This window comes from Nanorana parkeri, unplaced genomic scaffold (genome assembly GCF_000935625.1).
Source record: "Nanorana parkeri isolate BGI_ZX_2015 unplaced genomic scaffold, ASM93562v1 scaffold2539, whole genome shotgun sequence".
NCBI classification, from domain to species: domain Eukaryota; kingdom Metazoa; phylum Chordata; class Amphibia; order Anura; family Dicroglossidae; genus Nanorana; species Nanorana parkeri.
The window spans coordinates 39773-64406 of NW_017308807.1; the positions used below are offsets into that span (position 1 = coordinate 39773).

The 24634-nt window shown below is 43.9% G+C and overlaps 1 protein-coding gene across 1 annotated transcript in view; it reads left to right on the forward strand.

The window, feature by feature from the left end:
- LOC108801869 (GPI inositol-deacylase-like) overlaps positions 1-24634 on the forward strand; it is an 83200-nt gene that overhangs the window by 24962 nt on the left and 33604 nt on the right. The window contains exons 5-10 of the mRNA XM_018573783.1: positions 127-200; positions 281-332; positions 3242-3308; positions 6573-6681; positions 22529-22567; positions 22901-22994. Of these exons, the coding sequence (XP_018429285.1) occupies positions 127-200; positions 281-332; positions 3242-3308; positions 6573-6681; positions 22529-22567; positions 22901-22994 (435 nt within the window). The remainder of the gene's footprint in view (positions 1-126; positions 201-280; positions 333-3241; positions 3309-6572; positions 6682-22528; positions 22568-22900; positions 22995-24634) is intronic.

The following is a 24634-nucleotide window of genomic DNA, read 5'->3' on the forward strand; positions in this document are numbered from 1 at the left end:
TGGCATTTGCGTAGTGATATTATTATGATTCTACCTCTGCAACTCATGATCGAACTAAACACACATTTTCCATTTCTCTTTAGTAATCTACCTACTTACATTTCTCCATTTCTCACCATTTTACAGGTTTTTCATCAAATCACATAAAGATTAATTCTTCTGGATTGCTTCATATTTTACAACTTCAGGGATTCAGCAAGGTACCCTTTTATATGTGCTTGAGCAGTGTTTAAAATGTAATACCAGAACTGCAATATATAAATTTTGATCTTCCACACAGATCTATCAAGCATTTGACATCTTGATTGAGAAGAACTGTAAGGAATCCATAGGCAAGTAAAGTACTTGTTTACTTCCGTTTACCAGAATATCTGGCACAAAAATATTGTACATGGACAAAAAAATATGGCTGCATTTATTATCCTTTTCATGTATACATTAGTTAAATGTATTATCGCCGGTATTTTTTGTTTTATTTTTTCCCCTCACATGTGATATTTGTTATCATTGCTTGCAATGGCTGTATTTTCACTACCGTTATGCAGGCATACCTTTAAAGGGGAAATCTTTAATTACCTGTGCAGTACAGTTTGGTAGGACTCTAACAAACCCTAAAATTCTAAACCTGACCCTTTTTCCGGTAGCTGGCAGGGCAGAAAATGGGGGGACGAGCGAGCACCCCTCCTCCCTGCATCATACCAGGCCACATTGGGAGGGTGCTTTTCCATGCCCCCCCAAAAAACCACCATGTCCCCATGCTGGTTACTTTTTCAGAGGTAGCGAGCAGAATAACCAAGATGTTGGATCGGCTAAAGCGAAAGTGTTCCTCACTTCGGCTCAGCTGAATGCTCTGAGGCTGTTCAGCTGAACCAAAGTGAAGGAAGCTGAAGGCAGCCGATGTACGGCTGTTTTCAGCTGTACATGGCTGAGGTGAATAGCCTAACGGCGTTCGGTTCCCTTCCTTTATTTCTGGCCGGTTATTCACTTAACTTGAAAAAACAAGGCGATAATGGGGCTTTAAAAGTGTCCAATGATGAATGTGGGATAACATGGCTTAGCTTGGTAACGAGACATGATGACTGGTCATAAATATATATATATAGTATAATAAATAATTTTATTTACATGATCTCAATATGCTTAAAAACATTTCATTGGTCTAAAAAGTTACAAACAGTGGATAATAAATGATTACATATACCTCCCTGGACTTAGTGCAATTGCATGGTGTATATAATAACGATATATTTTTTGTAGTATTGGTCATGCATTTGATGCGTGATTGTCCATACACATTTGCAAGGCAAGCATAATTTCATTTATAATTGCACTATTCCGGCCCTCGACGCGTTTCACTCACTAAAGCTTCCTCAGGAGGTTTATTGGAGGCAAAACTCTAATTTCTTTGTAGATCCAAAGCTGAGATAACTCTATTAATAAATATAATAAATAGTAATTCTCAGTGCACATGTATGAATATCTACATTAATACATACATTAATAAGGCTCAATTAGCTACATACATACCCTCTTGGAAAATTGGGCAATGAGCGCAATGGGCTGTTTTGCACCTCTGTGCTTTTTTGCACCTCTGTGCCAGTGTAGATATAGGTTCCAAGGATAGGTTATACTGTGTATTTGAAGCATACCTAGACTTTTGGAAATGGGGTATGTTTTGATCACTGGCCCTAGTCCTTTGGTTCCTTTTCAAGCATTTGATTAAAAATGAGGATAAAGGTTTGGTCACTAAAGTTTTTATTTAGCAATCAGTAGCAACATAAACTACTTTTACTCGCAATTCATTATTACAATGCAGTGTATCTAGAGACTTCTTGACACTGGTCCCCATTTTCCAAGAGGCACTTTATTAGAAATGTAGAGGATGCATGCTTGTCACATGAGACCATCATTATATTCTCACAGAATCAGAGGCTGTTCAGAGTTTATGCACACCACAGTTCTCCCACTCACATAGACTTTGGTCTCCAGGCAATCCAGTAATACTGTTTCTTCTCAATGCAGGCAATGCAAGCAATCCAGTTGTGTTGTTACTCAACGTCTCTTATGACTTATAGGACACTGATACAATAATGGTTATCAATTTTATGTGTTTACCTGTAGTATATACTGGTATGCAACTGGCTAATTGCTACTCAATAAATGATGTGGCACTTATGAAGTGTGGTAAAGTTACTGGTATGTTGGGTTAAAGGCCAGTGACCTTTTAACCTCATTTTTCCACACGGGATTAGTTATGCTGATTTCTCACCACAGCTGCAACTACTTATTGTAAAAATTGTCAGAGATGCAGTATTTATATGCTTTGGCACGGTGGTAAACTGGTTAACATTTTCCTTTGCATTACACTGTCTGTTACCTGCATACACACACACACACACACACACACACCTGGGTTTTGGCCTTCCTTTTGGCATCCAAAAGTCAGACACATTGACTAGTACTACTCTGCTTTTGTCTGAACTATTTCTCTTGATTAGAGTAAAATAAAAAACCAATTAACGGTTTAACCCTTGCAGCAAATGGCAAGTGAGAGAGTCTGGTTCTCCAGGACAGGATAGTTGCTTTTCTGCTGTGAATATGGAATAGTAGAATCTCACACACAGCTGACTAAGTCACATGAATGACAGATACAGCCCTCCTTTTCTCCAGCTAAAGCCAGCGTTGTCCGGATCTTCAATCTGCATAAGCTGTTATCAAGTGCAGAGCTAGTACAGGACTTTTTTTTTATTGAAAATTTAAATCGGCTTTGCTCAACATGTAGCATGAACAGAGACATAGTCCTCCAAAACACACAGTAATCTTTGTTTCCTGTCAAGTGCTAGAGACCTCTTGGATCCATTCACTTTTACACCCTCAGTGAGTATAACCCATCTCACATTCCATTTCTTTTATTCTCCTGAAGGTTTATGCCCAGCTCTCCTTTGCAGAAGCTTCCTGCACACAACCAACCATAAACTCTCATGACTCGTGCAACACATATATTGATGAGTGAAAGTACAAGGTCACCATGTCTCCACTCTCCTCTTTCTCTAACAGGGAGGGGCTATATCCAAAGGAGATCTAGGAAGCTGAGTGCACATCTGTCTTTGTGGCAATCTAAACATTTGTAATATCAAACATTACTTTTGAGAAATTGTTATAATATGCTTCAATAATAACTTTGAATAGACCCTTCTCTTTATGGAAACCTAATTGTTCTATGATACATTTTTCTTTTCAGAAAAGACACCTAACATGTTTAGATTGCATGTACCATGGTCACATGAAGATGTACTTAGGACACCCAGGTACATTTTGTGTTCTAATTGATTAATTGTTTACATGCTTTCAGTCCTAGAACACTCCTACTTCTAGTAAGTGTTGATCCATTCAAATGTGTGACTGTTAGGTTATTGCTTAATTTAGTACCCCTATATTTGTAATCTGTGATTTTAAGATCTCTGAGCTGGGTACTTTAGCTCCCTCTTTTTGTCAAAATTGCACTTTAGACGTTTCCCTGAGACACAGTACATAATGTAAGACTGAGTCACAGGAAACTGGAGAATGTTCAAAAGCAGAAATGTTTTAGTGTAACTTTAAAAGGAAAGCTTTTAAATGGAAATCACTTACCCATTTGACCCTGTTGTAGAATAAAAATAGGAGTCCCCCTACTATCCACTCCCTGTTAGAGAAAAAAAAAAACTGTTGGAACCTTGGTACACTATTGCTGTTATTGATTTTAAACCGAAGTATGAACTTTCAGACAGAAAGATACTCGTATAACATGTTTTTTGCACAAGAGTGCCAATACACTTGTATAAATGAATGCTAGAACCACATTTCAGTAGCAGTTTGCTCTTCAAGTAAAATCTAAATGTGTATTACCAAGTAACTAAGGATGGTAGATAAAAACGAAGGCTAAAAAGCAAAGGGTTTGCACTCAAACTTAAAATAACCTTAAACACGCTTGCGCCAACTTATCTTCCTCTGTTCAGATTTAGACGTACAGTATGTACATGTTCATTATGTAGTGGAAAAGTGTATTCTGGTGCAGTTTAAAGCAAAATATTTTACAATACCTCTACTCTCACCCTCCTATTGGATACGTCTAAACGGTGTTTACATTCTGCAGTAGACTGTACTCAATGTAAATACATGGGATTTGATCTAATTGAACAATGTCCATTCTAGGGACATGCACCTAGCAGTATGGGGCAGCTATTTGCCTCTTTGTTTGGGCCCTATGTGTACGTGACGTTTTGGAGTCCAGATTGCAGGAGTATAGCGCATCACAGCTTTTAAACACTAAGCAGTTATTGATGGGCTGTGGCAGTGTAGAGCTGCCTGCGTCTAATGTCCATCATTTCATCTAGAACCATGGTTCTCAACTAGTGGGTCGCGATCCCTTGTTCAGTGGGTCGCTGCGTGCCTTTCACTGCGCTAAGTGAGAGGCTCCCAAGTTCCGCGACGGAACTCCATCCATACATGCATTGCTTACAGCTCCCTCGTCTGCACTGTAGAGGTGCCTGGACCGGAGTGACGTCACATTCTGGCTCCCAGCACCTCTACAGGGTGTGCAATGCATGTATGGATGGAGCTCTGTCACAGGACAGCAGCTCACACTGGACCCCAGGCTGAGGATTGACTCCAGTTCTCATAAGGTAGGGAACTAGGCGGATCTTTAAAAAAAAAAATTTAAATTATAATTTATTTTGGAGTGTGTGAGAATGTCTGTGGTTGTGTGTCTGTGGTTGTTTTTGAGGGCCCGTTCACACTAGTACAGTGCGCTAATTGCACAGTCCCACCTGTTCTGGTGTAAGAGGTGCATTGTATTGGCACCCTAAACGGACCTCCCGCCCACAGTTCGATCGTCTGCACCAGAATGCCTGGTAGCACAAAGCCAGTGCAGTGCGAGTTGGGTCGCGACTGAATGACCAAAGACAAATGTGGGTCCTGAGGTTACATGGGTTTGAGAAGTCATCTAGAAGTTTTTATCAAAAGAGTGAGGGGGTTGCTTTATGGCGATTTGTCTGCCTGTCTGATATATCACGTAGCTATAGGTATGTATTATGGAAAAAAGGAATACAAAAATGACACATTTTAAAATTATAGCTCAGCTGGTGGCACTGGGAATCTCTTAATGCTATCTACCAAAAAAGGTGCAACTTGGCAAATATCTCTTTGGTTTTCAGATCTGAATAAGTTGTCAGTGGTATACATTTCAAGTAGGGATGCTCCAATATCGATACTAGTACCTGTGCCGATACCGTGTATTTGGCTCGCACTCGCCCAAATTCTTCGATACTTTTCCCAATACAGGAACTTCCGCTCAGAGGAAGATTTCCTCTGGGCGCCAGTGCCGTAGGGAACATGGAGCCGGCTTCCCAGGCAATCGGGAATCCGGTTGGCAAGGAATCACCCGCCTTCTGGCTTCCTGATTGGCTGGGTAGCCGGTCTCACAATTGAGCCAGCCAAACAACATGGAGCCAGCTTCCCGAGCACTCAGGAAGCCGGGCGGCATGTCATTACCCACTGCCCAGCTTCCTGATTGCCTGGGAAGCCGGCTCCATGCCAGTGCAAGCACCGGTATTGGCACTCGGTATCTGCGAGTACCGAAAGCAAAATATCGCTACTCGTACTCAATACTGAAAAAACTGTATCAGTGCATCCCTAATTTCAAGCTAGGTCTTTTTTCTACATTTTTATAATAGTAAAGATTTTGGTTCAATTATATATTTATTAGGTTTTTATTATTATATGCGAAACCAACAAATTGCAGTTTAAAGAAACACAGATTTCTAAAGGTATCAAACAATCTTGTCTCTAGAAGAGAAGAGCCATTATGCTTACCTCTCCAACAATCCATGACTCCTCCATTCTAGCGCTACAGCCTGCATCAGTGTGTTCGACATCCAACACTTCAACAAGTGTTGGATGCCTGTTGCTCCAGTCTCTAAACTCTATATCCCACCTGAAGAGGGAGCCACAGTGCACAGAGGGCAACACAGGCTTTGAGCATTCCTGTAAAAAGTTTAATGCCGAATACACTGACAAAGGCAGCAGTCTTGAAACGGAGAGGGAAGGCTGGAGACGGGGACAGTTAGTCAGACAGGCAAGTAGTTATAATGGTTCTTACTGATGGTTTTATATTCTTTAAAGACTTGCCAGTGCAGTTGAGTGTTTTCTCCCATAATAGGCAGTTCTGAACAGCTCTTGAAGCTGTTATGGGCTCTCTGCATCAAATGGGTTTGCAGCTTTTGGTTGCAAGATGAACAAAAAATGGGAAGGGAATGTACATTGAATCCTTCGAGAGCGCAAAATAAAGTAATTCTAAAATAAAGAGGCAGTACTTGACATGCACATGGAGAATGTTTTCTGAGACAAGTGCTCTGGCTTAGACCTGTGACTGCTGCCATTCCCCAGCGACTGCTGCCATTCCCCAGCTTTTAATATCATAGTCCTAGATCCCCCTTATTTACTTAAGTGACATTTATGAAAATGAATTGCAGTATTGTAAATGTAATGTTATTATATTAATAATTCTTATTAAAATTTTTCCCTCTATTTCCCAGCAATTATGCACTTCTACATCTATCTGCTAAGCTTCATGAGCCACAACCACAGAATGATAGTAGGATGGTAACCTTAATGCTCTACACATCTCAAGATTGCCAATATGAGGTAAACTACATACAAAAGTGATTTCCCTGCCATACACTACAATACTGGTTTTCACTTTTTTGCAGTATTCTATATTTCTTATAGAATATTGCTTTAATAGCACTGTTATGCTTGAATGGATAAGCCACAGTTGTTACTTTATCTAAACATTAAAGTGAGACTGTTGTTAGATAAATGCATTAAAGCGAATTTAATGCATACAAGTGCACACATCATTTTTTTTTCTTTTTTCTTCAAATGTGCTCCTGAATGCAGTGTATTTCCATTATTGCAGCCTAATTGGGATAACGCCTACTTTATATTTGTAATATGTCCTCATTCGCATTGCATAATTTTATGTAATATGTGCTGCTTACATTTTTAAGTGCCCTTTACTTGCTTAAAAATCACACTTAGGTTCCCCTTATGTAGTGTTAAGGAGGAGGCTGTGGTAATTTATGTTTACTCTAATTAACGCTGTCTGTACTGTGCTGGCAGATCCCATTATCCATTATAGATTAGATTTGAACACTGCCTGTCCTAACAAAGGGTTAAAGACTTGGAAGTATTGTATGTTTATGAAAAGAAGCTGAGTCTGTCCCTCAGTTTGTCCCTCTAGTGTCACTTTCAACCTGCTCAAAGTAGCCTGGAATCTAAGCAAAGACCTTCACCAAAGAAATCCCTAAAAGATAATAAAACATTTTTAAACATGGTTACATAGTTAGTCAGGTTGAAAAAAAAAGACACAGGACCATCAAGTTCAACCGATAGAGATATGAAAAAGAAAAAAAAAAAAGCCTAAACAGAACGCTATGCCCACAATTACCCACCGTTGATCTAGAGGAAGGCAAAAAAAACCCCTATAAAGCATGGTTCAATTTGCCCCACCGTGGGAAAAAAATTCCTTCCTGATCCCATAAGGCAATCGGATATTCCCTGGATTAACAATCTCTGATGCTTAATATACCTACTTTAATATACTCAATATCCAATAATATTCTGTGCATTTAGGAATACAACTAGATTTTTAAAAAAACAATTAACTGAGCTAGCTAGAGCTAGTTCCTGGGGTGTCAATTCCACATTTTTACAGCTCTAACGGTGAAGAATCCTTTCCATATGCAAAGGTTAAACCTCTTTTCCTCCAGATGCAAAGAGTGCCCCCTTGTCCTTTGCAGTGACCTTAAAGCGAATAATTTGGCACCAAGCTCACTATATGGACCATTTATGTATTTATACATGGTGATCATATCCCCCCTTAATCACCTCTTCTCCAGAGAGAACAAATTTAGGTCAGCTAATCTTTCCTCATAGCTGAGCTCCTCCATGCCTCTTATGAGTTTAGTCGCCCTTCGCTGCACTTTCTCCCGTTCCACATCATACTTTTTGTGAACTGGTACCCAAAACTGAACTGCATATTCCAGAAGAGGTCTTACTAATACTTTGTACAGGGGCAGGATTATGTCTCTATCTCTGGAGTCTATACCCCGTATAATACAAGAAAGTATGTTGCTTGCTTTAGAAACTACGGCTTGACATTGCATGATATTATTCAGTCTATCATCTGCCAGAACATTTCTTTTTTTGTATGCTGTGTGAATGGGAACACATCACATACATATAGAGTGGTTTCTCAAATTTTACTGCAAAAGTGGAATACACTTTAGGAAGCCTTAACTCTGGTATCACTGTAGACAATTCTTGACTTTCAGATGAAGTTAAGCACCCCAGATATGACTATGTAAAGCGTGTGTCTCTCTGCCTGTCGTAATGGTCTTTAAAGAGATATGTGCATTTGGCAGTTGGTATTTTCATGATTTAACAGAAACAAATAATGTTGTCTTTTTTCTGGAAATTTTAATATGCAGTAATTTCAATCATAAAATAGCACCAGACCTTTTGTAAAGTATGGGACAGAAGGTCCGTTTATTGATAAAAAGTTAATTAACAAGCAAATGCATTTTAGGGGTTTAAAGGGGGCTGCTTTCATCAGGGCTGTGAAGCATTAAAAAAATGCTTGAAATGGCAAAAAATAGATATATTCCAATTAAATAAAATATAAATCAACAGATGGAAAAATATCACTAAATAACAGACATTAAAATGAGAGCAATACCAGCATTGCTATACAGTTTGTTGAAATTGCTAGAAAGTTAAAAATTATTGGGCATGCTGTCAAAGTGGTTGAGTCACTAAATCACAAATTGGTTTTAACCACTTGAGAACCAGCATATAACACCAGACCATATTTCAGTGCTATGATAATTTTACAATCACTAAGTCATGCATCACTGTACCCAGATGATTTTTTTGTTAAAGTGTCCCTGCCCAAAATGTGAACATTAAGTTATTTACATATTCTTAAAGGAGAATTATGGGAAGGGTGAAATGCACTCACACCCGTAGTTGGAGCTGACGTGTGCCAATGCAACTGTCACACGTCGGCTCTATAGATCAAGAACTGAGCGATAACAAACCGCTGCTTGCTCTTCCCCTTGCAGAGAGGGGTGACTGTTAGTCACCGCACCCCATAGGGATTCCCCCCTACCCTCTCCTTTTCTCCAGTGCTGACTGGAGAGGCAGAGCTAGCTGTCAATCAGGTGGCGGGGTGAATCCAACAATATTGTCAGGATCCTTCCTGGCTGCAGCGTGGCTTTGTGCTGTCAGCATAAAGCAGGAAATTTAGGTCACAGGAGGACATTAGTAAAGGTTTGGCCATAGTTCTCTTTTAAGAAGCAGTAGAAGAACGTTATCGGTCATCACTCTAACTTGGTTTAATGTGAAGTTATTCATTTTCAAAGATCACAACAAAGACTTTAGTGTCCATTTCAGCAAGATTCTAACAGCTTGGAAACACTTGCTAGTTGTTTAAATGAGATGGCTGACAGCCTGTCAAGGTCAGCTTTCTATAAAAACAATGTTACGATTTCAATAACTGCATTGTTAACTTTGAAAATTACATTTCTCCACACAGATACAGAGGTGAATAGGAACTTGTTTTAAAGGGATTTTACAGCTTTTTCAGAATATGTAAATTCTTTAGTGTGCATATTCTGGTTCACATTAGGAGCTTTAGAATCTACAGTACTCATTTTTTGTTTTTCTTCTGAGTCAGTACATAATGCATTTGAAAGACATCAGATAGCTCAGTCCTTTTTTATGAAACAGCAGATCTTCACATTTTGAGCACAAGGAATACCCAGAAGATAAAATTGCCTTCAGCATCAAAGGTACTAACGTTTAAGCAACATGTTGTTTTAGTCTTAGCTTCAGTAACAATAACAAAACACTTGATACAAATACCCTTCGATTCCTGTATACTAAACGCTAACCATATTATTCACACTACTTAAAATTTTCGGGCATTCATCATGCGATTGAATGATTGAGAAGTGAAAAGGCCTCTTCAACTTTTTGTTTATGCATGGGTGTGCATAGTGTGGTATTATTGTACAGATGTATACAACTAGACCACAAAAAACAATGTCCTGTTTTTTGCAATGCACCCTACCCCTTGCCTGACCATCCACACAGCCAGCTCCCTCGCTGACTGATCCTACTGAATGGGCAGGCTCCTGATGCATCACCGACCAGAGCAATTCAGTGGTCGGCACCGAGGATCAGAGGAGGACCACGGCCCACCCAGCTACCATCAAGGGGATGCGCTGACTGCCAGGCCGGGCTTCACAGCTGCCGCCTCACAATCTACCCTGTCCACATCCTCGACATCTCCGCAGTGGACCCGGGACCCAGACGACCCTTTAAGACAGATACAGTCTGGTCAACCCAGGGGGACCTCTCCCCACCTCCCTGCGCATGGTATCTCCGCACTCCATGGATCCACTATGCAGCGACCCTCTCCCCTAGGCCTCACAGAGGGATGACTGTGTGGGAGCCCCCCCCTCCGTGGGCTGCCCGAGGCTGTGTAGTGTACAGCGGTATGGACTCTCCCCCCACCTTCCGAGTCGCCAGATGACTCCTTGGGGTCCTGGCCTTCAAACCCTCTGCTATTTGTAACAGACACTGGTTGTCCTGTGCCTACTACATGCTGTTGGCAGGCTACTGAGGCATATTTATGCTCCCTTCTTGCTGCTTTCCCTACCCAGGCAGACCTACTCTCTTTGTCCCTATAGCCAATATCTGCGAGCAAGATGCAATTGTGCTACGGATGTTGATTTTTAACTAGAGGTCCAAAAACTTAGAGACACGCTTGGGGAAAGGGGGTACAGTAAAAGTACCTTGAAAACATAGTGAGAAAGAAAGGACCAGTACAGTCAAATTTATCACCAGATTCTCTAGGCAGCATAATATGTCTAAAAGCATCATAGGGCAGCACCGGCAATTTTTAACTAACTACAAAATAGTCCGGAAATATGTGAAAGATGGACCAGAAATTGTCTATAGGCGCTCTCAGTCCTTTAGGGACTAATTGGTTCAGGGTCATCATTGGGGACCTCCAAAAAGTTGAATTAAATCAACTCGGGGCACTTACAGATGCAAGTCATGCAATCCGTATCCCTGGATATATCAAGGTCATCAAACGAAAGGGGTAGTTTACCTTATGAATTGTAAGTGTGCAAGGTTCTATATTGGCAACACGGTAAGACAGTTTTGCAGACGGGTATATGATCACATATATTTAATAATTAATGGGAAGATGACAATCCCTGTAAGTCACCATATAGGCATTGACCATAGCTTGAATGTCTCGGTAATAAAAAATTTTGGATTGATCACATTCAAGAGGACCCCAGAAGGGGAGACCTGAATAAAAAAATCCTGCAATGTGAAGTAAAAATGGATCAATAAGTAAAAGGCAACAGAACCACCAGGCCTTAATGTGACCTTAGGTTTTAAATCCTCCTTTTATGATGGGAATTTTTTGTATACATTGAGTCTTCATAGCTACATGCTTCAGTTATCTGATGGGTTGAAATAAAAAAAGAACCAAATATTGTGTATGATGTGATGGAGTGGGAGGTATCAATCATATTATAGGTTAAGATGGCATCTATACATTGTATCACATTATGTCGATCCCATGATCAGCTCCTATGGCTGTCAGGATCCCGTGCTACATGAGAGACGAAGGTTGCATCCTGAGTCTTGGAGGCAGGAGCTTCTTGACATGCGGGGCTCCTATTGGCCAGTGGAGCCTGAAGAGGGCATTCCAGTCATCAGCCACTGACGTCAGACGCCACTTTTGAGGAGACATACATTGCGGTTTCTGGGTACATTTAAAGAGAGGCCACGGGAAATACGGAGGAGCTTTGGAGATGGAACATGACTATGAGGTTACATGCTCCTTCTTTTTTTTGGGGGGGGGGGGGGTGCGACAGACATTTTATGATTATTTTATATGCTTGTTTTCCAGCCATATATAATTTATACTCCGCCACAGTATTTGCAGGATGGCTGCTTAGAATAAAATGCATAGATTTTGAAGCAATATCTGCCATTATAGGTGCCATTATTTTATACTTAGTCACAGTAGTTGCAGGATGGCCGCTTAGATTACGGCATATTTGGGTGTCCCTGGACGCTCCCTGTTGATGGCATTACCTTTGGTGACTGTACAGCAACTTCTCAGAGTGTGGATGCCAGTATTTTATGGCTATCAGATTCTAAAGTGAGTTGTTTAGAATGGTTAATGATGAGCTGTATGACAATTTGATGATATCAGTCATGCTTACCAGTTACTAATCTAGGAATAATAGGTTACCTCATCTTACTGAAGAAGCATAAGAGCAAAACGCGTTGAAGACTGGAACACTAAATATGTGTAATCCATGTGGAATATGTGCACATGTTTAATGAGTTCTGTCAATGTACAAGGTATATGTTAGGTCCAGGAGGTACTTTTTCCCAGACATACAGTGTGGCAAATAATGATTTGATCCCCTGCAGATTTTGTAAGTTTGGCCACTTACAAAGAAATGAAAGGTCTATAATTTTTATCATAGGTGTATTTTAAATGGTGGAGACAGAATATCAACCAAAAATCCATAAAAAACACATCATACAAATGTTATAAATTGAATTGCACTTCAATGAGTAAAATAAGTATTTGATCCCCAAGCAAAACATGACTTAGTACTTGGTGGAGAAACCCTTGTTGGCAAGCACAGAGGTAAGACGTTTCTTGTAGTTGGTTACCAGGTTTGCACACCTCTCAGGAGGGATTTTGACAGCACCGGCAATTTTTAACTAACTACAAAATAGTCCGGAAATATGTGAAAGATGGACCAGAAATTGTCTATAGGCGCTCTCAGTCCTTTAGGGACTAATTGGTTCAGGGTCATCATTGGGGACCTCCAAAAAGTTGAATTAAATCAACTCGGGGCACTTACAGATGCAAGTCATGCAATCCGTATCCCTGGATATATCAAGGTCATCAAACGAAAGGGGTAGTTTACCTTATGAATTGTAAGTGTGCAAGGTTCTATATTGGCAACACGGTAAGACAGTTTTGCAGACGGGTATATGATCACATATATTTAATAATTAATGGGAAGATGACAATCCCTGTAAGTCACCATATAGGCATTGACCATAGCTTGAATGTCTCGGTAATAAAAAATTTTGGATTGATCACATTCAAGAGGACCCCAGAAGGGGAGACCTGAATAAAAAAATCCTGCAATGTGAAGTAAAAATGGATCAATAAGTAAAAGGCAACAGAACCACCAGGCCTTAATGTGACCTTAGGTTTTAAATCCTCCTTTTATGATGGGAATTTTTTGTATACATTGAGTCTTCATAGCTACATGCTTCAGTTATCTGATGGGTTGAAATAAAAAAAGAACCAAATATTGTGTATGATGTGATGGAGTGGGAGGTATCAATCATATTATAGGTTAAGATGGCATCTATACATTGTATCACATTATGTCGATCCCATGATCAGCTCCTATGGCTGTCAGGATCCCGTGCTACATGAGAGACGAAGGTTGCATCCTGAGTCTTGGAGGCAGGAGCTTCTTGACATGCGGGGCTCCTATTGGCCAGTGGAGCCTGAAGAGGGCATTCCAGTCATCAGCCACTGACGTCAGACGCCACTTTTGAGGAGACATACATTGCGGTTTCTGGGTACATTTAAAGAGAGGCCACGGGAAATACGGAGGAGCTTTGGAGATGGAACATGACTATGAGGTTACATGCTCCTTCAGGGGGGGGTCTGCACGTATGATTATCTTATATGCTTGTTTTCCAGCCATATATAATTTATACTCCGCCACAGTATTTGCAGGATGGCTGCTTAGAATAAAATGCATAGATTTTGAAGCAATATCTGCCATTATAGGTGCCATTATTTTATACTTAGTCACAGTAGTTGCAGGATGGCCGCTTAGATTACGGCATATTTGGGTGTCCCTGGACGCTCCCTGTTGATGGCATTACCTTTGGTGACTGTACAGCAACTTCTCAGAGTGTGGATGCCAGTATTTTATGGCTATCAGATTCTAAAGTGAGTTGTTTAGAATGGTTAATGATGAGCTGTATGACAATTTGATGATATCAGTCATGCTTACCAGTTACTAATCTAGGAATAATAGGTTACCTCATCTTACTGAAGAAGCATAAGAGCAAAACGCGTTGAAGACTGGAACACTAAATATGTGTAATCCATGTGGAATATGTGCACATGTTTAATGAGTTCTGTCAATGTACAAGGTATATGTTAGGTCCAGGAGGTACTTTTTCCCAGACATACAGTGTGGCAAATAATGATTTGATCCCCTGCAGATTTTGTAAGTTTGGCCACTTACAAAGAAATGAAAGGTCTATAATTTTTATCATAGGTGTATTTTAAATGGTGGAGACAGAATATCAACCAAAAATCCATAAAAAACACATCATACAAATGTTATAAATTGAATTGCACTTCAATGAGTAAAATAAGTATTTGATCCCCAAGCAAAACATGACTTAGTACTTGGTGGAGAAACCCTTGTTGGCAAGCACAGAGGTAAGACGTTTCTTGTAGTTGGTTACCAGGTTTGCACACCTCTCAGGAGGGATTTTGGTCCACTCTTCTTTACAGATCTTCTCTAAATCCTTAAGGTTTCTTGGCTGTCGCTTGGCAACTTAAAGTTGGCAACTTGGCAACAAAAGTTTCCGCTCCCTCCATAAATTTTCTTTAGGATTAAGGTCTGGAGACTGGCTAGGCCACTCCATAACCTTAATGCGCTTCTTCTTTAAAAAAAAATAAATTCTTTATTTAGATATACGGGAGTTATGGCGTACACATACATTGAATCAAGTCACATATCCCCACATTGGGGTCACAGTATATACAAAAAGTGCATTAGTGGCATCTAAGACTGAGAGAAGCACAGAGGGGGTACGCGGCCACCACTGGCCCTCTCCAAATGGGGGTCAAGCTTCAGCGATGTTCCAGTGGGCGACCTGGCGCCCTGGCTAGGTGTCATAAGCCAAGTCAAGCGTTGACCTATCTGTGCCTATGCAGGACCACCGGTGTTGTAAAGAACCAAAGCTGGGGGGGCCGAGGGAGGGGTCGCCTGTTTCCACATCAAGGGTATACATGCACGGGCTGCGTTCAGCAGGTGCACTAGAACTGATCAAGAGTAGCTCTTAGGAGGAAAATGGTTATGGTGGAGGAGGAAAAATGCTGGTTCATTCGGGACTGTATGGTCAGTGAATTTCTGAGAAATCGCGCGGACTTGGGTCCGAAAAGGGGTCACGACGAGAAGATATGCAGCATATTCGCAGGGAAGGAACCGCAGTGCCAGCATACGTCTGGCACAGCTCGGAACATCTGATGGAGTCTGTAAGGGGTTCTGTACCATTGCGTTAGGATTTTGTAGCCCTGCTCTTGGTATTTGTTGCAGATGGATGACTTCAGGGAGTATCGCAGCAGCCAGTTTCTATCCTCCTGCGAGAATCGAGTCTCTAATTCTCGTTCCCAGTTCTCAAGGAAATATAGTGGGTGGTCTAGGTCCGAGGTCAATGCTAATTGGTAACATAGGGAGAGCGTTTTAGTAATGGGCCCCGTGTCCGCGCATGTTTGTTCGAACGTCTCATAGGTCAGGATCCATGGAGAGGTCTCCCAGCGCGTGCCAGGACTGTCCATTGAGAAAATGTAGCACCCTGAATTTGCCCTTTGACAAAAGACACCTAAACAGGCCGTCTTCCATTCCCGGGGGGAATTCGGGGTTACCTATGATAGGCTGCATAGGCGAGGGTGCACTAGACAGTTGTTTCTACTCGAACGCCCAGCGGGTTACTCGCCAAGTAGGTCCTATTGTCGGGTGTGATCTGGACGTGCTGGGCAGTGGTCCCTTACACCACGGTAGGGCTACGAGGGGGATGTCGGACGAAGACTGTTCCAAGTCAATCCAGGGCTTGGTGTCGTTATTTGTTTAATAACGTTACATCGCCCAGTCCATGAAAATGTAGAACGGGACCATCCCTGGAGATCAGATCTGATCCTTTGTAGCAATGGGGGAAAGTTAAGATTGTAGGTGTCTATCAAATTCCGGAGGAAGTAAGGTGCCTAGGTATTTAATACACGTGGAGAACCAGTGATATGGTAAGTTTTGTTAAAGACGAGTCAAGGCCAGAGGTGGGATAGTCAGGTTTAGGGCCTCCGATTTCAGGGTGTTTATATGATAGTTTGACAGTTCTCCATACCGGTGTAGGGCAGCCATTAGATTGGGTATAGTGGTGTCCGGTGTCGAGAGAAAAAACAGCAGATCGTCAGTGTATGCTGCCACCTTGTGTTCGGTGCCTCCCGCCGTCACTCCCAGAATATCAGGGTGGGCTCTGACGGTCCTAAGTAGGGGTTCTAGAGTCAATATGAAAATGAGGGGTGAAAGTGGGCAGCCCTGTCTCGTGCCGTTGGAGATCGTGAATGTGGTAAATAGAGCGCCATTGACGCAGACCCTAGCTGTCAGGTGAGTATAAGGCCAGGATGCACGAGAGCATGTCAGGGCCCAGTCCCACGTGTTCCAGAGTGAGGCGTAGGAAACACCAGTCGACTCTGTCAAAAGCCTTTTCCGCGTCCGTTGATACAATCAGGCTCGGGGTGGCTTTTGACAGGGGCGATTGTATAATATTGAGGGTACGGGTGGTGTTACCGCGCGCCTCCCGGGAGGGGACGAACCCCGCCTGATCTGAATGGATCAAGAAGGGGATGTGAGGGATCAGTAGCATGGAAAGGACCTCGGCCAGTAATTTAGTATCTACGTTTAGTAGGGAAATTAGGCGGTAACTGGGGCATACCATGGGTCCTTGTCTGGCTTCGGAATAACCATTATATGGGCCGACAGGGCATCTCTCGGTATGGGGTGACCCTCGCGCACTGAGTTCCATGCCGCCAACAGGTGTGTGGAGAGTAGTGTAGGGAAAGTTTTGTAGTACTGTAGGTAGAAGCCGTCGGGGCCCGGAGCCTTACTGGTGTTGGAGGCTTTGATGGCGGCCTCCGGCTCCATGGCAGAGATCGGGCTCTCCAGTGAGGCGCAGATCTCGGGGGACAGCCTGGGCATGGCGGAGGCCTCCAAGTAGGCACGGATTTGTCGCTGTCGTTTCGTCATGGACTGTGCGGTCTGTGGGCCAGGTAGGTTGTAAAGGGTAGAGTAATAATCCCTAAAGACAGTAGCTATGTCCTCCGAAATGTGACAGAGCGCACCCGATGAGGATTTAATGGCCAGGACGAAGGTGCGAGAGCGCTGTTGGCGGAGTGCCTGCGCCAGGGAGCGGCTGCATTGGTTCCCGTACTCGTAGAAGTGCCGACGACATTTGGTGAGGGTAGCTTTGGCCCTGTCCCTCCCCCGCGGATACCTCCCAGGAGGTTCCAAGGGCAAGTAGAGGGGCCAAGTTCCAAGGGCAAGTAGAGGGACCTGAGGGAATCGCGTAGGGAGCGTAGTTGAGCCAGAAGGGCAGGGTCTTGGCGCTGTTTATGTAAGAGTTCAAGAGCGTGGATTTGTGTTAATAGTGAGGATTGCTGACCTAGCCATTGTTTCTTGCATCTGGCTCCCAGTTTAATCAGGGTACCCCTGATATAGGTCTTATGAGCCTCCCACATGGTGTAGGGCGAGCAGTCCGGCGTAGAGTTCAGTTCAAAATATGTGCGTAAGTCACTTTCGAACTCGGAGCTCATCACATGGTCCTGTATGAGCATCTCATTGAGGCGCCAGTGCCAGCACTTAGGCTCCTGGGGACCCAACACCAGTGTGAGCATAATCGGGGCGTGGTCTGAGTATGTGATGATGCCTATCTCTGTTTGCGAGACCAGCGGTAGACTGCTGTGGTGCACTAGGAAGAAGTCAATACGTGTGTAGGTATTGTGTACCGCTGAGTGAAAGGAGTAGTCTCTAGTGGTGGGATGGTGTAAGCGCCAGATATCGGAAAGTTGGTGGGCTTTGAAACATTTTTTGAGGCGTCTCAGTGCTGCATAAGGCAGGTGGGAGGATGGATTTGTGGAGTCCGTTTCGGGGTCTAGGTGGAGATTGGAGTCACCCCCAACCACTAACACTCCCTCCCTCCCGGAAGTCATCCATCGGCAACAACACCCGTTCCAAAAAGGCTACTTGGCCCTGGTTTGGGGCATAAATGTTCGCCAGTGTCACCTTTCTATCTCCTATCAGGCTCTTTACCATGAGGAGACGGCCCTCCTACCCCGCGGATACCTCCAGGGGGTTCCATGGCAGTGTGCGGTTAAGCAATATACAGACGCCCCGCGACTATTTGTCCGGAGAATAACTGTGGTATGTGGTGGGGAAGTGGCGATCGCGGAACGAGGGAGCCCGCCCATCGGCAAAATGAGTCTCCTGCAAGAAGCTCACCTGTATTTTCTGTCTGTGTAGGCCCGTGAGCACCATCCTCCGATTCTCCGGCACGTTTAGGCCTCTAACATTAAGCGATCGGGGGAGGGGTTACAGAGGGTTAGGGAAGACCAGCAAGGGGGGAAAGAGGGGGATAACACTGACAAAGACTGGAGGGTGAGGGTACACTGATGGGTACGAGTGGGTGGGTTAGAATAAACAAGTATTGAACACTTGTGTCTGTTTAACTAAATGGTGAACCGAGGTTCACAATCCCTGTAGCAATACAGGCTCTGCAGGGACTAACTAGTGGGGTAACGAGTCTGAGCAAGGCGGAGCGTGGCTCCGTGGGTTAACAACCGTTTGGTAGGGAACATACCTGAACAAACCGGTATGTAGGGAACCAGTCCCAACTGTGGTACAGGATGAGCACCTGGTATTGGGATACCGGAGGCCGGCAAGTCGAGGAGGGGGATGGGCGGTGTAGGCGCGCAACTCCCGGGGTCCCCTGGATCTCACAAGACCGGGAGGCAACACCCGATTCCCCAGGGCTGCGGGAGCCCTCCGCCCCCTCCCCCAACCCAGCAGTGAAAACAGTGTTGGGCCCTCCACCTCCACAGGGAGACTTAAATCAACATCTTAAACTACTAAAGGTAGTGGTAAAGAGGCCCCCGAGCTTGTGACTTTAAACGGCCCTGAGCATAGAGTCCCTAAAACTTTGGAAATAAACATATAGTGGGCCGACCCAGTCTCTCAGGCCCGAGTCTCCAGTGTCCACAGACAAGCTAGCCTGCAGGCTAATGGAGACGTGCTGGAGCTCGGGGGGGAGCAAAAACATAAGGATACTGGAGGGCCGGGGCCTGCCGGTGGAAGGTAGTCAGCGTGGGTTTCACAGTTTCGGCCAAGGCCGCAAGCCAGGGCCGGTCATCACGGGGCAGTGAAAGTGTCCGGGGTGGTAGGCCCAAGTTGCCCGTAAAGCCAATCCATCGGCGATCCCTAGGAACTAGGCGCGTTGGGATCATTCGTCTCCGGGGGAGAGGGGGAAGAAGCTATCTCTCACCAGTCCACTCATAGTTCTGCTGTATCCGGAGGATCTCCTGGGCGCCGGTCAGGAGGGGCCGTAGAAGAGGCCCGGCGAGGGCGCCGAGCCCCGCGTGGTTTCGGGGACGTAGGTGCATCATCCGGGAGATGGGTCAGCCAGTCTGGCAGCAAGACCGGAGGGACCTGGAGAAGGTCGTAGAGGGTCAGTACATCAGTCGGGGTCCGAACTGTAAATGAGGAACCGTCCTTGCGTACATGTAAGCGGATCGGGTACCCCCATCGGTACGAGGCGTCTGCCTTCAGGATCACAGAGAGAAGGGGTCTTAGCATGGCACGGCATCACAGGGTGTTACGTGACAGGTCTGGCAATATCTGCAATTCCGCTCTATCGAATTCAACCGGCTTTTTCAGCCAAGCCTGGCGGAGGATGTCTTCTTTTACGGAGTAATTTTGGAGTCGGCAAAACGACATCTCTGGGGCGGGAGACGTCCGTGGAAGGGGGGGCCTAGGGTGCGGTGTACCCTATCCAGCAGGATAGTGTCAGGAGCTGTGTCCGGGAGCAAGGAACCGAAGACCGCCTGTACTGTGGAGCGGAGGTCAGAGGGGGTAGTCGCCTCAGGTAGGCCCCGAATCCATATGTTCTGGCGTCTGTTGCGGTCCTCGAGGTCCTTCATGCGTAGTTAATGAGACGTAGTTAATGAGACACTGAGGCAACCCTTGGTGGCGACCGTTTGGACTTCTTGTCGCACCTTCCCTGGGTCCCGTTGGAGGGCTGCTTCCACTCTAGTAACCAGGGCCGCAAAGTCTTCTTTGGTGGGGAGATATTTTAGCAAGGCCCGGAACTCCAGCGGCACGTTAGTGGGCAGCTTGCGGGACGGGTACTGGTCGGCATCCGTGGAGTCAGAGTCGTACACCCGAGGTGAGTGCATTCCAGAGGGCGTCTCGCTGGGTGCGGGAGAGATGGAACGGGCATTGCCTCGTGGTGAGCGAAGTTCGGACGCCATATTGGATAAGTCGCGGCCTCGGGTCCGGTTCCGAGTCGAGGTGAAAAAGTGCTGTAGAGGCGGGGTCCCTATCTGCGAAGCGGGCGTGCCCTCCTTCCGCCGTTTAGACATCGTTTGGTGGGCAAAGTTGGGATGGTATAAGTGGTTTTCAGGAGTATGTGGGCAGATAACAGCACGGAGCTCGAGCGCGTGCGACTTACTCCGCCATGAGCAGGACACGCGCCCCAATGTGCTTCTTCTTGAGCCACTGCTTTGTTGCCTTGGCGGTATGTTTTGGGTCATTGTCATGCTGAAAGACCCATCCACAACCCATCTTCAGTGTTCTGGCTTGATGGAAGGAGGTTCTCATTCAAGATTTTACAATACATGGTCCCGTTCATTGGCCCCTCAATTCGGCAAAGTCGGCCTGTACCTATAGCAGAGAAACAGCCCCAAAGCATAATGTTTCCACCTCCGTGCTTTACTGTAGGGATGGTGTTCTTAGGGTCATAGTCGGCACTTTTCTTCCTCCAAACACGGAGACTCGAGTTAATGCCAAAGAGTCTCATCTGACCGCAGCACTTTCTCCCAATCCTTCTCTGAATCATTTAGATGTTCATTGGCAAACTTCAGACAGGCCTGTACATGTTCCTTCTTGAGGAAGGGGACCTTGCGGGCGCTGCAGGATCTCAATCCGTGGAGGTGTATTGTGTTACCAATGGTTGGTTTAGTGACTGTGATCCTAACTGCCTTGAGATCATTCACATGCTCCTCCTGTGTATTTCTGGGCTGATCCCTCACTTTTCTCATGATCATCCTTACCCCATGAGATTGATGGTTATTTTGTATTCCTTCCATTTGTGAATAATTGCTCCAACAGTTGTTTCCTTCCCACCAAGCTTCTTGCTGATAGTTTTGTATCCCATTCCAGCCTTGTGCAGGTCTACAATCTTGTCCCCAACGTCCTTTGACAGCTCTTTGGTCTTGCCCATGGTGGTGAGGTTTGAATGGAAGAAAGATTCTGTGGACAGTTGTCTTTTATATACATGACGAGTTGTCGTTAGGAGCACCTTCTTAAATTGGCAGGACTAATCTGTGTACCACATAGCCAGTCTGCAGGAGCCAGAATTATTGATGGTTGGTAGGGGATCAAATACTTATTTTACTCACCGAACTGCAACTCAATTTATAAATTTGTATCATGTGTTTTTTCTGGATTTTTGGTTGATATTCTGCCTGTATCGTTTTTAAAATACACCTATGATAAAAATGATAGACCTTTCATTTCTTTGTAAGTGGGCAAACTTACACAATCTGCAGGGGATCAAACAATTATTTTCCTCGCTGTACAGTACACATACTGGTTTCTGGAACATACATTACAATCAAAGCTGGGTTTTAATGCTTTTATTTGAGTAATTCAATACATTGAATTTTAATTTGAACAATATTTCTTAATCTCTGTGGTTTGGACATCTGCAAAGCCCTAATCAATTATATAACATATTGAAGAAAATGCACAGGTCTCCATTTTTTAAATAAGTTCTTATATATGACTGTTATGCCATGTTCATAGATTTTCTGGTGCACCTTTTATGGGTATGAAAATGCAAACAAAATGTAAAAAAATATAGATTCTATTAGACATGAAAGGTGCTGGAACAGTGTCATTGTCTAAAATAGTACCGACCTCAGTATGCATTATATGTTCAGTTTCCCATGTATTAAGCTACACCTAAATTACACAAGCGCTTACACCATAAGCAACAATTTATTTATTTTTGGTCACCAGAAAGGATTGCTTTTATTTAATTTGCTCTGGTGTTTTATTTTCGGTCTCTTTAAATGCAAGCACAGTATTTATTGGAGTAGGATTTGCATCCAGTATAAATAATTCTCTAGTAAAGGTTTAGTAAATGATTTTGTAAAATTTGAAAAATGTTCTTTATCATTTTCTGTGCTCATTGTCTATAATTATGCATTTTTAACATTTAAATAGAATTTGTTGCCATATTAGTTTCTAATTAATTGAAAATATCTTTTGAATTTTTTCCATAGGTAACAATTTATACTTCCTTTTTGCAAATGATAGGGCAGGTGAGTAAAGCTGGTGTTTTACATTTTACACTGTTGCATGTTACTGGCCTGACCAAAATTTAAAAAAACTGAAAGAAATTGCTGCATATTTCTTTTATTCAGTTATGTTTGTAACTCTCATATGTGCAAACTATCACGCTTAATGGATAAAGAATAAGTTTATTTTAAAGGCACATGTGGTAATGAATGGTAAAGCAAGCATAACTAATACATAACAGTGTGGTGCATGGCTGTGCTGTTAATTTTTGAATGCCTAAAACCTTTTTTTAGCTAAAATCTAAAATACAACTTTTAAGATGAAAAAAAAAATATTTTTATGTTTTCCATTTCTAGATGATCAGATTCCATGGGGCAACACTTCCTGTCTATATTGTATCCAACCTATTACTTGCATACGGAGCACAGTTGTATTCGCTATCCAGCAAAGGTAGAACATTTTTTATTTATGGAGTTTGTTGGTTTCCCTGAACGTTTGTACAAGTATTTTCTAAAATTGTCCCGCAGCTCTATCAGACTAGGTCTGGTGATATTTATAATTTGCTCGGTCATCAAACAGCAGTTATTCTTTATTTTCCACAAAGTTATATTATACCAGTACAGATTTGTTGGATTTGATGGAATCATTTTAAATGTTAATGGTGAAGAGGTTCCCATTATACCTTAAAACTGAACTCCAGTTTTCACAATGTATGTATAGTTATACTGGTCAAACATGCCACAATACATTTATACATAAATGATCCCTGGTAGAGCCATGGGGATTGTGTAATTATCACTGTAGTAGCCGCAGCTAATCTGCATCTTCTGGGTATAGAAACAGCCGCTGTGTTGAACTACCTTCCCTGTGCTGTTAGAAAACAGAGGGCCTCTTGCTCAGAGGACACCAAATATTTTTTTAATAAATACTAGGTGTTCTTTCATTGGACAAGGGTCAGTGACCTCACGGCACTGCTCCTTGTCTAATCAGAGAACGCAAGTATTCATTGAGAAAAATACTAAGCATTCCCTGAATGGGCGCTCTGCTGAGTGAGCAACTTTTTAACAGCACAAGGGTGTTCAGCTTTGTGTTAAAGAAGAAGACAAGGGGCGTGGCCAGCAGCCGCATGTGATCGGACGTGTCCTGGAGAGCTCTCTCACCATTTATCCTGTAAATACCCTGCTGGGCTTACCCTGATTCCCGTGCGCATCTCCGGTGGACTGACTAAGTGTTGTGGGTCCGGAGATCTACTCCTGTGGGCGGCAGAACCGCGATTTGACACGAGGGATGTCTAAGAAGAAGGACAACAGAGGCCTCACATCGGCGATCCAAGATGGCGGCGGCGCGCATCCTGCTACCCCTACCCCCAGTAAGCAAACGGGGGATAGAAGCAGGGATGCTGCGGTGAGGCTGGAGCGCTTCGCCCATCATCCGGACACACCGGCCAAGGCACGCCGACTTTCCTACTCTGCAGACCGAGTATCGAGGAAGGATATGGGGCCTGATTCCTTACACTTCTCTGCCTCTGAGTCGGAGGACCCAGATGATACCGCAGTGACCTTGAGTAAAATGCCTAAAGCTATGAAGGGCACTAAGGCATCTAAGGCTAAAGCTAGGCTGAATGAGCCCACCATTTCGGATGTCTTCTCGGCAGTACAGCTATGCAACGCTGCGCTGACATCTCTCACTGATCAGGTGCAGGGGATGAGAGCTGACATATCCTTCATGCGCCATGATCTGCAGAAGGTGCGGGACCGCACTTCTGCCCTGGAAGGCAGGGTGAGTGGCCTGGAAGACACTGCGGCCCCACTGCTCTCTGATGTCAAGACGGCTCTGCATGATATTTCTGCTCACACCCTGAAAATGGACGATGTGGAGAATAGGCTGCGCCGCAACAACATCCGAGCGGTCGGCATTCCGGAACGCACAGAGGGGACAAATGCCACTGATTACATGGAATCCTGGCTATGTGAAGTCTTTGGGAAGACCTACTTGTCCCCACTGTTTGCTGTGGAGCGAGCCCACAGAGTTCCCTCTCGCCCTTTACCACCTGGAAACCCGCCTAGGCCAATGTTGATTCGGCTTCTGAA